Source organism: Pan paniscus, chromosome 10, assembly GCF_029289425.2.
Source record: "Pan paniscus chromosome 10, NHGRI_mPanPan1-v2.0_pri, whole genome shotgun sequence".
Taxonomy (NCBI): Eukaryota; Metazoa; Chordata; class Mammalia; order Primates; family Hominidae; genus Pan; species Pan paniscus.
The window spans coordinates 5730292-5747039 of NC_073259.2; the positions used below are offsets into that span (position 1 = coordinate 5730292).

At 43.3% G+C, this 16748-nt stretch overlaps 1 protein-coding gene and 1 long non-coding RNA gene across 5 annotated transcripts in view; both read right to left on the reverse strand.

Moving 5' to 3' along the window:
• The window catches only part of SLC6A13 (solute carrier family 6 member 13), a 51664-nt gene that overhangs the window by 25264 nt on the left and 9652 nt on the right, over positions 1–16748 (reverse strand). For 3 of the 4 annotated variants that reach the window (XM_055095211.2, XM_003820385.5, XM_003820384.5), the window contains exon 2: positions 14588–14794. In XM_055095211.2, the coding sequence (XP_054951186.1) occupies positions 14588–14789 (202 nt within the window). In that variant the 5' untranslated portion in view covers positions 14790–14794. Of the gene's footprint in view, positions 1–14587; positions 14795–16748 lie in introns of those variants that run through there. The other variant, XM_034935078.3, reaches the window with a different exon arrangement.
• On the reverse strand, positions 8591–12460 carry LOC130540643 (uncharacterized). Its single transcript, XR_008954633.1, has 3 exons — positions 12432–12460; positions 11627–11794; positions 8591–8896 (listed from the first exon to the last, which is right to left on the reverse strand). It is a non-coding gene; the product is annotated as an uncharacterized LOC130540643 (long non-coding RNA).

The following is a 16748-nucleotide window of genomic DNA, read 5'->3' on the forward strand; positions in this document are numbered from 1 at the left end:
GAGGTGGACTGCTTGCCCTGGACTTCCCAACCTCCAAAACTATAATAAATAAATATCTGTTCCTTATAAATTACCCATCTCAGGTGTTCTGTTGTAGCAACACAAAATGAACTAAGCTAGTAATCTGTCTCCTTCTGTTTTTATAAGCATTGGCGGAGACAAGACTACTAATGCCAGATATACTGGTATTTTCCCTACCATGGACCTGTCATCTGCTGGCAAAGTGGACAGGACAGTTCATAGGACACAGAGTACCAGAGAAGACAGAACTGCACAGACAGGAGAATCTGCAGAGGGTCCCCCTCAAGCTTCCAACTGAGTACTAGTCAGTGCATATGTGTGAGAAAACTGAGGTGAGGGAAAGAACCATTCAAAATGATTAAAAGTAATGGTGCTCACACACTGCCAGAGTAAATAATCTCAAGATTCACCAGGCATTAGGCAGAGTATGCAGAAGGGCATTTCCTCAGTAACGGGGAATAATTATCCCTAGACCGAGCACACTTCTATTGCTACCTAACCAATCTTAAAAGCAAGATATAAAAAGAGCAAGTAACTTCACTGGTCCCAGAACAGAGCTAAAGAATATTTACAGAAATACGAAATTGGCCGGGCGCAGTGGCTCACGTCTGTAATCCCAGCACTTCGGGAGGCTGAGGTGGACAGATCACCAAGTCAGGAGTTCAAGACCAGCCTGGCCAATATAGTGAAACCCTGTCTCTACTAAAAATACAAAAATTAGCCTGGCATGGTGGCACGCACCTGTAGCTCCAGCTACTTGGGAGGCTGAGGCAGGAGAATTGCTTGAACCTGGGAGGCAGAGATTGCAGTGAGCTGAGATCGTGCCACTGCACTCCAGCCTGGGCAACAGAGTGGGACTCTGTCGCAAAAAAAAAAGGCAGGGTGTGGTGGCTTACGCCTGTAATCCCAGCACTCTGGGAGGCCAAGGCAGGCGGATCACGAGGTCAAGAGATCGAGACCATCCTGGCCAACATGGTGAAACCCCATCTCTAGTAAAAATACAAAAATTAGCTGGGCGCGGTGGCTCAAGCCTGTAATCCCAGCACTTTGGGAGGCTGAGGCAGGTGGATCACGAGGTCAGGAGATTGAGACCATCCTGGCTAACACGGTGAAACCCCATCTCTACTAAAAATACAAAAAAATTAGCCGGGTGTGGTGGCAGGTGGCTGTAGTCCCAGCTACTTGGGAGGCTGAGGAAGGAGAATGGCGTGAACCCAGGAGGCGGAGGTTGCAAGGAGCCAAGATCGTGCCACTGCACTCCAGCCTGGGTGACAGAGCGAGACTCCATCTCAAAAAATAAAAGTAAAAATAAATAAATAAATAAAATACAAAAATTAGCTGGGCATGGTGGCATGTGCCTGTGGTCCCAGCTACTTGGGAGGCTGAACCAGGAGAATTGCTTGAACCCAGGAGATGGAGGTTGCAGTGAACCGAGATCGCTCCACTGCACTCCAGCCTGGCGACAGAGCGAGACTCTGTCTCAAAAATAAATAAATAAATAAATAAATTATCCAGCAACCCATAAAGCAAAAATATTACCAGGTCTGGTATTCAATCGAAAATTACCAGGAAAGCAAAGAATCAGGAAAATGTTACTCAGAGCAAGGAGATTGAACCTGACCCATAATTTACAAAGATGTTAGAATTAGCAGATGAGAATATTTAAAAGTTATTATAACTGTATTGCAAGTGTTCCAAAAGTTAGGGATATAAAAGATATTGAAAAAGACCCAAATAAAACTTCTGAACATGAACACTACAGTGTGTGAGATTTAAAGAAATACATTGGATGGGATTAATGTTAGTAGGCAGAGCAGAAGAAAAGATTAGTGAACTTGAACCATACTAGAAACTATCCAAAATAAAACACAGAGAGAAAAAAGAACATTTTTGCTGGGCATGGTAGCTCATGCCTGTAATCCCCGCATTTTGGGAAGCCGAGGCAGGTGGATCACCTGAGGTCAGGAGTTCAAGACCAGCCTGGCCAACATGGTGAAACCCTGTCTCTACTAAAAGTACAAAAATTAGCTGGGTGTGGTGGTGCATGCCTGTAATTCCAGCTACTTGGGAGGCTGAGGCAGGAGAATCACTTGAACCTGGGAGGTGGAGGTTGCAGTGAGCTGAGATCATACCACTTCCCTCCAACCTGGGTGACAGAGTGAGACTCCATCTCAAAAAAAAAAAAAAAAAGAAAGAAAGAAAAGAAAAAAGAAATTTTTAAAAAAGAACAGGTGTGCCTAAGTGGTGAGACAGCTTCAAAAAGCTTAATGTAATGGGAGTCTGTGAAAGAAAGAAAAGGGTGAGAAAAAGCTTACAGAAATAATTGCTGAAAATTTTACAAATTTTATGAAAACTATAAACCTATAGATCCAAAAAGTTCAACAAACACCAAGATAAAAAAAAATGAAAAAAACTAGTCCAAGGTGCATCATAATCACGTTACTTAAACCAGAATATGGAGCTTTTAAGAGAAAACCTTAAAAGTCACCAGAGAAAAAGGACACATATGTACAGACAAAGATAAGAATAACATCAAATTTCTCATTTAAAACAATGCAAAAGAGAAGACAGTGATAAGGAAGCACATTTGCTAAAGTAATAAAGGAGGAGGGAGAAAGCTGTCAACCTGGAATTCTATACCCAGCAATAATACTGTTCAAAAAGGAAAGTGAAATAACTGTTTCTTAAGACATGCAAAACCTGAAAGGATCTACCACAAGCAGAACTGAACTACCAGAAATGTGGAAGAAACTCCTTCAGGGAGAGTGAAATGATATCACCAGATAGAAATATGAATCTATACAAAGTAATAAAAAGCTTTAGAAATAGTAATTACATAGATAAACATATAGAATGTTTTTCGTATTATTCAAATATTTTTTAAAAGATAATTGACTGGTTAAACAAAAATAAAAACAATGTAATATGGATTTTATAACATATAAAAATGTATAACAAGAGCACAAAGGTCAGGAGGAAAGAAATGAAATTGTAATATTTTAAGGTTCTTATATATAAAGTGGTACATTATCACTTGAAGATAAAGTGTGATAAGTTAAAGATGTATACTACAAAGTTTAAAACAATCACTAAAATAACACAACAAAGTTACAGCTAATAAGCCAACGAAAAGAAGAAAGCCAACAATGGAATAAGAAAAAATATTCAATTATTCCAAAAAAAAAGCAGGAGGAGAGGGAAGGGGGAAACAAATAACTGATAGGACAAAGAGAAAACAAAGAATAAGATGATAGAGTTAAACCTAATTACATGGATAATCGTATTAAATGCAAATGGTCTAAATATCCCAAATAAAAGGCAGAGATTGTCAGACTGGCTTTTAAAACCTGACAAGACTCAACTATATGCTGCCTTAAGAAAACGCAATTTGAATAAAAAAGACATGAAGAGGTTAAAAGTAAAAGGATAGAAAGATATACCACGCTGGGAGGCTGAGGCAGGAGAATGGCGTGAACCCCGGGGGGCGGAGCATGCAGTGAGCTGAGGTTGCACCACTGCACTCCAGCCTAGGCGACAGCGAGACTCCATCTCGAAAAAAAAAAAAAAAAAGATATACCATGCTAACACTACTCAAAATAAATCTGTAAAGTTTATCTTAATGTCACACAAAGTAAACTTCAGAGCAAAGAATATTACCAAGGGTAAAGAAGGTCATTTCATAATGATTAAAGGGTCAATTAATCAAGAGGGTCAATTAATCAATCAGTATTTCAAGTGCATATTCACCTAATGACAGAGCTTCAAAATGCATGAAGCAAAAACTGACAGAACTACAAAGAGAAATATATAAACTAATTCCTGATAAATGTTAAAAACGTTAATAGCCCTCTCTCAATAATTTATAGAATAAGTATACAGAAAATCAGTACGGATATAACAGATTTGAAAATTATATCCACCAGCTCAACTTAGTTGACATTTATTGAACATTCTACCCAACAGTCCAACAGCAGAATATGCATTAGTTTCAAATGAACATGGAATATTCCACCAAGATGGGCCCATATCCTGGACCAGAGACCAAATCTCAGTAAGTTTAAAAGCATCCAAGTAATACAAAATTGGCTCTCTGACTAAATTAGAAATCTATCAGAGAAAGACATTTGGAAAATTGCCACCTATTTGGAAATTAAGTAACACATTTCTAAATAGCCTATGGCTCTACTGAAGTAATCAAAAGAGAAATTAGAAAGTATCTTGAATGGAATGAAATGAAACCCAGTATCATAATTTGTGGCATGCTGCTAAAGCAGTACCTAGGAGATTTACTAAATGATCAAAGAAGAAAAGTTTCAAATCAATTACCTCAGCTTCCACCTTAAGAAATCAGAAATTATTGCTGAAATGAGGGTGTAGTTAAGAAAAAAAGAAAGAAAGAAATGAGAAGGATAAGAGCAAATGAAAGCCAAAGTAAGTCAAAGGAAATAAAAATCAGAGTGGAAATCAATAAAATGGAAAACAGGAAAGCAATAGAGAAAATCCATGAACCAAAAGCTGGTTCTTTGGGATAATAAAATTGATAAAATTTTAGAAGACACAAATTATCAGCATGACAAATGAGATGTATCATCAGTAAAGATTCTATAGATATTAAAACAATAATAAGAAAAGATCTGAAGAACTTTATGCCAGTAAGTGCAACAATTTAGGTAAAATAAAAAACATGACTACGAAAGCCCACTCAAAAAGAAACAGTCTGAATAGCCCTATAACTATTAAGGAAAATTCATTTTTGGTTTAAACCCATCCCACAAAAATTTCCAGGCTCAAATGACTTCAGTGGTGACTCCTCCAAATATTTAAGGAAGAAATAACAGCAATTCTACACAAACTCTTCCAAAAAATTGAAAAGATGGAATGCTTACCCAACCAATTTTATAAAGTGAGCATTACCCTGATAATAAAAGCAGACAAATACATTATAAGAAAAGAAAGTTAAAGATCAACATATTTCATGAACATAAATGCCAAAATTCTAAATGATTTTAGGAAATCAAATCTAACAATATGTTAATAGGACAATATATTATATAGTAATGTTTATCCCAGAGATACAAAGTGGGTTTAACATTTTAAAAAATCAACATAGTGTTGTAGTCTCCAGCTGTTATAAAAAATGGATAAATAAATAATGTGACTCATCCTGTTAACAAATTACAAAAGAAAAACTATATGATCATTTCATAGGTAAAGTATTTGACTGAATCCAACAGTCATTCCTAATAAAAACTCCCAGCAATGATGAGGAGAAGAGAACTTCCTCAACTTGATAGAGGGCATCTACAAAAAAACCCTACAGCTAACATCATACTTAACTGTAAAAGACTGCTAAGATTGAGAATAAAACAAGTGTCTATTCTTACTACTTCTAGTCAATACTGTACTGGTGATTCTAGCCATAGAATCTAGCCAATAAGGCAAGATAAGGAATTAAAGGTTATTCCGATTTAAAAGGAAAAAATAACACTGCTTTATTCTCAGAAGACGTGATATTCTACAATGAAAATCCTTTGGAATGCACAAAAAAAAACCTATTAGAACCAATCAGTGAGTTTAGCAAGTTTGCAGGATACAGGATGGGCATACACCAATCAATTGTGTATGTATTAGGAATAAACAACCATAAATTAAAATGTAGGAAAAATACCATTTACAATAGCATCAAAAATATTAAATACTTAGGAATAAATCTGACAAAAGTTGTGAAAGATATATGTACACTCACAACTACAAAACATTGCTGAGAGAAATTAATGAAGAGCTAAATAAATGGAGTCATACCATATTCAGGATCAGAAGACTTAATATCATTAAAATGTCAATTCTTTCCAAATTGATCTATAGATTTAATACAATCCTAATCAAAAGCACAACAGACTTTTTTGTAGAAATTCACAAATTCTTTCTAAAATTCATCTGGAAATGATAAGGACCCAAAATAGCCAAAAAAAAAAAAATAAATACTAAAAACAGGGCCAGGCGCAGTGGCTCATTCCTTTTTGGGAGGCATTTTGGGAGCATTCTGGGAGGTCAAGGTGGGTGGATCACGAGGTCAGGAGATCGAGACCCTCCTGGCCAACACAGTGAAACACTGTCTCTACTAAAAATACAAAAAATTAGCCGGGCGTGGTGGCGGACACCTGTAGTCCCAGCTACTCGCGAGGCTGAGGCAGGAGAATTGCGTGAACCCGGGAGGCAGAGCTTGCAATGAGCTGAGATCGCGCCACTGCACTCCAGCCTGGGCAACAGAGCAAGACTCTGTCTCAAAAAAAAAACCAAAAAAAACCTTTGAAAAAGAAGAACTGAAGTTCTTAATTCCACCTGGTATTTGTATTATCCTCAAGCACAGTAATGAACACAGTGTGGTACTGGTGTCAAAATAAACAGATCAATGGAACAGAGTAGAATTCATCAACAGACCCACATATATACAAATAACTCATTTTTGATGAAGGTATAAAGGCAATTCATTGGAAATAGGATAGTCTTTTCAACAAATGGTGCTGGCATAAGTGAATACCCATACAACCCCCCAGAAATGAACTTCAACCCATACCTTCACTGTATACAAAAATTAAGCCAAAATGAAACATAGAGCTAAATGTCAAACCTAAAACTATACATCTTCTAGAAGAAAATATGAGGCCTTAGGTTAGGCAAAGATCTCTTTATATGACATCAAAAGTATGGTTTGTAAAATAAATAATTTATAAACCAGACCTCATAAAAATTTAAAACGCCTTCTCTTCAAAAGACACTGTTAGAAAAAGGAAAAACAGTCCAGGTGCAGTGGCTCACGCCTGTAATCCCAGCACTTTGGGAGGCCGAGGCTGGAGGATCGCTTGAGCCCAGGAGTTTGAGATCAGCCTAGGCAACATAGTGAGACCTCGTCTCTACCAAAAAAAAAAAAGTTTTTAATTTTCCGGGCATGGTGGCACACGCCTACAGTCGCAGCTACTTTTGGGAGGCCGTGGTGGGAAGATCATTTGAGCTCAGAAGGTCAAGGATGCAGTGAGCCGTGACTGCACCATTGCACTGCACCATTGCACTTCGGCCTGGGTGACAGAGTGAGATCCCATCTCAAAAAAAAGAAAAGGAAAATTACAAAACATAGAATGAAAAAAATAGTATTTGTAAAATGCATTTCTGATAAAGGACTTGTGGGTTAGAATATATGAAGACACCTTGATAACAAAGGATAAACTACTGATATGTGAAAACTATAAATGAAACTCTAAATAATTATGCTATATCATAATTATCAACATACCATATGATTCCATTTATATAATATTCTAAGAAACGCAAACTAAGGTATGGTGGTATCACAATTTTCATAATTATCAACACACTGTATGATTCCATCTATATAATATTCTAAGAAAAACAAACTAGTTTAGTTTGCATTTAGCAAAATTATTGATTGCACTGGGATGTGATGGCAGGAGTGAAGTTGGGAGGAAGGAATTAGAAAGAGACAGGAGTAACTGCTTTGGAAGTGATGGACATGTTTACTATCTCAATTGTGGCAGCGGTTTCATGCGTATATACATATGTCAAAATTTATCAAATTGTACACTTTAACTATGTGTGGTTTATTGTAAGTTAATGAGGAACCCAGTTCTCCAGTTCTTCACCTTCCACTTCTCAAGGTTGTATTCTACACATCCATAATTCAGGCACTAAGGGGGACTTGATCATGAGGACAAAGAAGGAAAGGTAGCAAACAATTCAGCCTAAGAAGTCCATAAATCAATCCAAGGTTTGCTGAGCAGGAAGGAAAACAGGAAAGATAGAACCCAGCAGCTGACAGGAACAGTCACTGTGGAGAGCCCAGACCAGAAAGAAACAGCTATGGGTCCAGCCCAAGCCCCTTCCCATATTCATGCTTCCTGCTCTTTCTCTATAAACCAAGCCAATGTTTAATTCTGGGACCCGTGGTCAGCTGCTCCCACCTCCTTCCTCTGCCTCGTTGAGCTCCTTGGCAGCCTGCCAAGAGGGACAAAGTCCACACCTGCAAGGAGGGGCTACAGGCCCTAGAAGTGTGAGAGGGGTTGGGGTGGGAGGTAGCCAAGGGGGCCAGGTACAGACTGAGGAGTGCTGAAGGGCATTCTGCCTCTTCCCCTCCACAGGTACCACCATCAAAAGATGAAGTTAGTCCTGGGGATAGGGGGTGGAGTTCACAGTAACCTGCACCCCCATATCATCCATACTAGTCTCCTCAAAAATTCTAAAATGTGCTGGCATTTTCTCCGTGAGAGAGGAGAGACCATATCCCCATCCCAGAAAGCAATCACTCTCTTGGCCCCCCTTCTCAAAAGGAGCACGCTCTGTGGTGTCACTTGTAACGTTCCAGCCAATTTCTTACGGCATAAACTGACGATCTTCCACTTGAGCAACAGAAGAGCGAGGAGCTTCCATGAGGACTTATGTGCTGTCCTCGGCATGAGCCTGACCAACAGTGGGCCCTGAGTCATTAACTACACTTGGTAACACACTGTCACTCACTGCTAAATTAACCATTACTTTTATATGAACACATGAACAGTGCTTCTTATTTCTCTTTATTCTCTGCTATCTATAAACAGCACAGGGCTAATGGTTTTCCTTGCTGCCAAGGGAATCCTCTTTGTGTGGGCATCCCAGTGCACCTTCTTTACAGGCTGGAGCTGAGGGATCTTTCCCCTCCAGGCCCTTCTGAGAGGTCCTGCTGTGTGCCTCCTGTCGTGGCCTCACATGGGGACTCCAGTCCCAAGTTAATTCTGGGTGTTGAGCAACTCGGTCTGCCAGCAGCCAGGGTCCAGGCAGTTGGAGAGGTCTCAGCTGAAGGCCCGTGTTCTGAAGCACCCAGGACCTAGGTATGGGAAGACTGAGGCTCTGAAGAGAAGTTGGAGGGGACAGGTAGGAAGTCCTCGCAAAAGATGGTCTCCAGCTGGTGTCCTGAGACTAGTGGAAAACTTAAAAGGTTCTTGGCACGGGTAACTTCTGCCCCGAGTGAAATTTCAGCAACCTGGACTTAGAAATTCAGTGAAAATGTTGGCAGACGGTTTTTTCATCTGGGCTGAGATAGGCAGGAAGGTGATTTAAATTCCCCGCTGGCTATGGACAGTCCTATGACCAGAACCCTCTCCCGCTACCTTCTTCCCACATCACGCCTCCTGCATTATCCAGCATCTCCTCATCCCATGACTGGAACTTTAACTGGGCAGGCCCTAGTAGAAAATCGTATTTGCTTTCCCTCCTGGCAGCTGAGGGTGGAGGGCTGGAGGAATAGTTCAAATGTCCAGCTTCTTCAGCCGCCTCGCCAGCTCAGGGCCCCACCCCCGAGGCGTCTGGCCACTGGCACACTGTCACTGCTATGCAGGACTCACATGGCCCCCTTCCGCCCAGAAGCGAAATACACAAGGAAGGGGTGGATTTTACCTACTCCCACATTTTGCCCCAATAACCCACATTTACTATTTCCAATTCCTTTCTCCCATCTCCCCCATTATCTTAAATCCATTTCAATCAGTCATTGTCCCCAGCCCTCCACTGTAACCGCTCTTATCAAGGTCATCAATGACTTCCCAGCTGCTAAAACCAACAATCAATTTCCTTTCCTCATCTTCTTAACCTATCTGCAGCCTTTGCTGCAGTTAATTTCTCCCTCCGCCCTGATAGAATTTCTTCACTCGACTTTCCAAAACACTTCATTCTCTTGGTTTTCATCCTGCTTTACCAGTTTCTCATTTTCTGTCCCCTCTGCTGGTTTCCCATCTTCTCCCAGACCCACTAAAGGTCCTTACTTTCTTTTCTTATACCATCAAAATGCTAATGATCCCCAAATACACACCTCCAGCCAGATCTCTCTCGCAAACCCCAAACTCACATTCTATTGCCCAGTTGCCATTTCCACATGGACATCTGATAGATACCTCAACTCAACTTTCCCGAAATTCACCCCCTTACTTTCCCTTCAAAACCTGCTCCTCTGGGGCTAGGCACAGCGGCTTATGCCTGTAATCCCAGCACTTTGGGAGGCTGAGGTAGGCAGATCACTTGAGACCAGGAGTTTGAGACCAGCCTGGCCAACATGGCGAAACCCCATCTCTATTAAAAACAACAACAACAACAAAGAAAACACAAAACCTTGCTCCCTTCATGGCCTTCCATATCCCAGTGAATGGCAGCTCCCTCCTTCCAGTCACTCAGGTGAAAACTCTCGGATTGCTTAGATGGGTGCTAGCAGTGGAGGGGATGAGAAGTGGTTGGGTCCTGCACATCTCATCGTGGGGGCTCTAGTCCCAGGCATTTGGGTGCTGAGCTACTCGCTCTGCCAGCAACCAGGGTCCAGGGAGCTGGAGAGGTCCTGAAGCTACCAGGACCTAGGTGTTTGGGTAGAGTCAAGAGCTACGAGAGGTGGAGGGAATTAAGGATGACTCCAAGATTTTTGCCTTATAACCAGTCAGCTTCTGCCCTCACTCCCCTATACTCAGTTCTCAACATACCAGCTAGAGAGATTATTTTAAAATGTAAGATGACTGGCCGGGCGCAGTGGCTCACGCCTGTAATCCCAGCACTTTGGGAGGCCAAGGTGGGCAGATCACCTGAAGTCAGGAGTTCGAGACCAGCCTGGCCAACATGGCAAAACCTCGTCTCAACTAAAAATACAGAAATTGGCCATGCGTGTTGGCGCGCGCCTGTAGTCCCAGCTACTGGGGAGGCTGAGGCGGGAGAATCACTTGAACCCAGTAGGTAGAGGTTGCAGTGAGCTGAGATCACGCCACTGCACTCCAGCCTGGGTGACAGAGCAAGACTCCATCTCGGAGGGAGCGGAAATAATGTGAGATTACTGCTGCCCAAAACCCTGCCCTGCATCTGAATGTCACTAGAGCAAAAGCTGAAGTCTGAGAGTGGCCAACCTGACATACCTGATCTGCCCCTCTCCCTGTCCCCAGCCCATTTACCTCCCTGACCTTACCTTCTATTCACTTGCCCAGCTCCAGGCTTGAGTCCTCCTCAAACAAGCCAGCCAGACTCTTGCTTTGTTTCAACCTTTGTTTCCTCTGCCTAGAGGAAAGCACTTTCACCCAACCCCATAATATCCACATGGCCAGTTCTCTCACTCCTGGCAAGACTTTGCTCACATGCTCTCAATGACCACCCTTTTAAAAATTGCCACCACCCACGCCCACACTCCTGATCCCCTTTACCCAGCTCTCCTTGTTCTTTTCCTATAGCACTCATTAATTCTGGAATGCTATCTAATTTACTCATTTATCCCATTTATTGTGTAGTGTCTGTCTCCCTCCTCTAGAATGTATGCCCTATGAGGACAGGGAATTGGTCCGTTTTGTTTATAGATGTATCCCAACCACCTGGAACAGTTCCTGGCTTTTGCTACGTGCTCAGTAAGTATTTGCTGGTGAATGACACAGGCTCAGGGCTTGGCTGAGTATGCGCCGAGGCAATGGAAAGAGACTGGAAATTATAAAGCCAGTAGGATGAAGCAGGTGCCTGGGGGTGGATCAGCTGCAGGTCCTGGACAGCAGGGAGATTATTTACCCAGGAGACGGTGGAGGCGGGCATCCCTCTCACTCACCTCCCTAAAAGCGTCCCTGTTGCTTCCGATTTCAGATGGGCTTCTTTGAATCACCTTCTCAGCTTCCCTGCCTTTTGACTACAGTTTTCAGCTGTTTGCCTTGTGTTCTATCATAGCCTTGCCTCAGCTCTGGAACTCATTTCAAATTAGATCTACCAAATGTTGACGCTGGAAGAAACCAAAGAAGACGTCACTTACATTTTTAGTTTGGAGCTAAAATTGTGCTCTGAGGACTTCTTCATCCCTGAGCTTCTCACTAAACAAATACTACTACGAATCCAATTCCTTGATTGCCCTCCCCTCCCCACCACGCACAAGAGTGGCTACTTGGAGCTGTGAATTTAAAGAAAGGGCCCAGGAGCAGGCCAATCGGGTATGTTACTAAAGGATGGCACAGCCTGGAGTATCCCAGCATCCTCTCCAGGGCTTGCTCAGAACACTCTTCCCATGCCCAGGAGCCAAGGCCTCAATCTGAGAATGGTGAGTTCAAATAAAAGCACTAAACCAGGAGGAAAGGTGTCCAACCAGTCTACAGGGTCTCCATTCTCCCCAGCCTCCTTCCCACATCAGCAGCAAAGGGTCCTTTCAGGAAGAGGCAGCAGTCTCTTCTTTGGCAAAGAGACAGGAGAATGACAAGATGAAGTTTAAGGGCCCATTCTCTGTAGGAGTTTGCTTTGCCTGGGAGGTGAGAGGAGTTAACTGATGACAGAAAGTTTAAACTGCTGAGAACACCAAAAAAAACCAGAAAAATAGGCAGGTCCAGGTTCCTCTACTGACCACACACATCCTTGATCAGCCCACTTACCTTGGCAAAGGAGCCATTTCACTAACCCAGCCAGTGGCCCTGGGTGACTCATGCCCTCCAGAGCAAACCTGGGCCCCTGCCTGCAGCTCCCCACTCCCTCAGAACACTCCCCTCCAGCTGCTGTCATCCATCAGCAAATGGGGACGAGCAGTGCTCAGGCCCTGTGCTTGATAAGGGAAGAAGTTACGGGTAGGTAGTGTAAGGGTTAAACAAAGAGAACTTGACTGGATGGCAGGACTCCCAAACATGTCAGGACTCTCCACCAGAATCAGCGTGCTGGAAGGCAGGCTCTACCCAGGGAGAAGGAGACCACAGCCGCCGCCCTGCTGCCTCCACCTCCCCACACAGGACCCACGTGAATGACCAAGGGCTGTGGGTACTTTGCATTCCCACACAAGACACAGTCAACACGTTCCAGACCCACACAGACTCACCACACAGCCCTGGGACCCAAACACTGCCAGACAAAGGACCGGGGAGAGTCCCTCATCCCCCACGTTCCAGTCACTGCTCCCCTCCACTTTCCCCTGTCAGCCCAGTGGTTTGCATTAGATCTGGAAGGCAATCTCTCCCACCTCTTCGTGCCATTCCTGCTAATTCCCAGGCCAACCTTTACCCAATTCCAGAGAGGCTTGGGGAAAGCTGCTCACCTCCTAATCTCTCTGCCATGTGAGGAGCTAAGCTGGTTACCAGGTTCCAGACCCAGAGTCCCAATGCCAGATTAGTCCCCCAGCCTCCAGCTTTCACCCTGGGCCAGCTCCGTCTCTCCTGATTCTCCAAAGGGAGGGTACTCAGGCCTAAATTCCTAAACAAGCACGTGGAGCATTCGGCACTAGGTAAAAAGTGGGTAGACCTTCCCTCTTCCCTCACAGTGCAAACTGAGCAAAGTCCTGTGATTTCAGGCCACTGGCCAGAAAGAAATTCCTAGGAAGAAGGGACACATCAGCCCATTTTCATCCCTCTGGAAACATACAAGTTAACCTCCAACCCAGGGACAATCCCCAGTTGCCACAGACCTGGGAACCAGACTCCATGGGCCCAGGGCATCTCTCGTGTTCTCCCCCAGTTCCCACACCTCCCCTCTGTATTGAATGCTTTCTCTCTCTAAAATCATTGTGAGACTCAAGCTGGATGCGTTCGGCAGCTCTTACTCACCTGCAAAAGGATAGGTGTTGCTTTAAAGGACCTCAAATCCTGTAGCCCATGAACTTATCACTCCTCTCATCATTTTCCCTGGTGACCTACCTCTGTATTCCACATTCCTCCAGTCCTGGCTGCAGTCTCACTACAAAATCAGACCTGGGAGCCCCAATCCTACAAGCTTTACCCATAAGCAAGGAGATATTCCTAACCCACTGGTCACCCAGAACCCTCCAGTAGTTGGGAAATCCCTCTAGGGCTTCCCACAGAGATACAAAATTCCCTGACTGTGGGTTAGTGGTTGCAAAATTTCTGTCACTGCTGTGGGGATAGCAGAGTTACCCCAGGGGGCTGAAAGAGAGGGGAATGAGAAGCCAATGATGACACAGTAAAGAGCTGGAGGTCATGCTCCCCCTACAACATGCACACATTTGTGCTGCGAAATTTTTAAAAAGAGAGCCTATACTAGAAGGGGTTGGGTAATGGATGGCTTAGGGAACCTCACCGTGCCAGCAAAGTAGGAAAAAGACACAAGGCCAAGGCTGGGGAATCTTCAGACCACAGAACAGTTTGGTTATCAACATCATCATCAACAAAGCTACTATTTATTAAGTTCTTTACATACATTGTCTCTAATCCTTACAATGACCTTGAAAGGCAGGCATTATTATCTCAATTTGCAGGAGCGGCAATTGATGCTCTGAGAGCTTAAGTAACTTGTCCAAGATCACACAGAGTGTTAAGTAGCAGAGCCAGAATCCAAACTCTCATCCACCTGGTTCCAGCTTGTGCTCATATTTCTACGATGCCACGTTATAATAGAAAGAGCCCTGGGATAGTCACGTAACCTTTCTAGGTCTTAGTCTCTTACAGAGTGTCCTTAATGACCTCTAAGCGTCCTCCTACCTCCAGAATTCTATACATCTATGGGACTCCCCAGAGGGGCCGTAAGTGCAGGAGATGGAAGTATCCTCCTTCCAGGAGTGGGTGGGGTGGCACAAGGGCTCTCATCTCACCTCCCCCATTTTTGTAGCAGAGATAGGGAAACCTCCAGACGTTGCCTAAGCCAATGATCTCCCCAGCCACTGACAGCACAAACTCCATCTTGTTGTTCCAGTGCCCCCGCTCCAGGGTGCCATCTTCCTCCTTCTTTTCCATGACTGGATACACTGGTTTTGTCTCTCCATTACTGGTTGTGCCTGAGACCCTGCTATCCATCCCACCTGGAAAACAAGTGGGATGCTCTGTTACTGTTGGGAACCCCAGAAGGAAACCCCTCCTCCTGCTTTTACCAACAAATCCATAAGGGAATGAATGCACTGGAAGAGATGAATTTCTATTCCCTTCCCTGTAGACCATGTCCTCCTTAGCAGTTCTCATTGGTAGACGCTGGGTGACAGCTACTGAAAACATATATTCCTTTCCTGTTTCAGGAAGAAAGTGTTGGTACTGACGGACAGCCTTTGCTTCCACTATAAGGCCCTCTTGGGTTGAGGATTGCAGACATGGAGGAGTTCATGGGCCGCTGTGCTGTCTAAATTCTCCCTGCCGCCCTACAGTCAGCCTCATCGGGATTAGCATGTGCTTCAGTCTGTTTACTCTGTATGCTGGGACACGTTGAAAGGATGGGATTTTACATGTCCTCAAAGCCACCAATTTCCCTTGCAGGAATTTATGCCGAGGAAATAATTGTGATTGTGAGTGAAAGGTGTAGCATTAGGATATTTATTGTTCATAACAGCGAAAAATCGGAAAGTACATAAATTGTCAAAAATGGTAGATATGTTGATAAATTATGGCACATTCATATAATGGACTACTATATATAATCATTAAAACCTGTGTTATAGAAACAAGTATATCGGCACAAAAGGATGCTCACAATATATGGTAAAAAACAGTACATACAGTATGATCATGCTTGACAAATATTTTATAAAGTATTTATAGGCATTGAAGGAGTAGGATAGCCACGAAAATGTTTTTCTTTCAGCAGTTGGGTTATAGGAACATTTCCTTATCTATATTTTCTACAATTACATCAAAAATGTGTTTTACTTTTATAATATAAAAATAAAAGCCAGTTTTTTAAAAAAATCCTGTCAAAGGATTGGGAGAGGTTGAGTGGGACCAGGAATTGTGAGTAAGATGAGGCGGTCTAAGTACTCCTTCTATGTCTCTCCGAAATCAGCGTAAGGCAGAGATTTACTATGCGCTCTTTTTCTTTTTTGGTGATGACAAATTAGGAGTCTGTGACAGTAGAGAAGATGATATAAATAAAAAGCCACAGTTTTAACCGTTCACTGTCAGAAATGGCCCATTCCAGACCACTGTTGGGATTGAGGATGACTGGACGTGGCCCACATTTAGTTAGCAACTACTATAGACTAGGCACTTCACATACATTCTTTTCATTTAATTCTCACAACAACCCTGAGATGTAAGCATTATTACCTCCACTTTATAAATAAGGAAGTTGCAGCTCAGAGAGGTTAAATAATGTGACTGCTGCCGCCATATAGCTACTAACTTGCACAGCCAGGACTTAAACCCACTCTGCCCCTGCTCTTTCAGTTCCATCCCTTTGATTACATTGGCTGCCTAGGTTCACTGGCATGTCTACTAAAAGCATCTTCTAATGACTCTGCCTTGATTTTGCAGAGTGGCCTCTTTTCTGGAGAAGGAGGCAGATGGACTTTTTTCTAAGCCTCAAGCAAAGTTCATGTTAACAGAACTTTCTCAGCAGTAACCTCTTCTGGCCACAGACTCTCCTTTGGCTCTGACCCAGAAAATTAGAAAGTCAGCGAACAGGCCGGGCACGGATGGCTCACGCCTGTAATCCCAGCACTTGGGAGGCCAAGGCGGGTGGATCACCTGAGGTCAGGAGTTTGAGACCAGCCTGGCCAACATGGTGACACCCCGTCTCTACAAAAAGTACAAAAATTAGCCAGGCATGGTGGCAGGCACCTGTAATCCCAGCTACTCAGGAGGCTGAGGCAGGAGAATCGCTTGAAACCAGGAGGCAAAGGTTGCAGTGAGCCGAGATCACGCCACTGCACTCCAGTCTGGGCAACAAAGCGAGACTCTGTCTCAAAAAAAAGAAAAAAAAAAAAGTCAGAGAACAGCAGGCATCTATGTTTATCTGATAAATTAGGGAATGAGCTCCTTTCTACACAG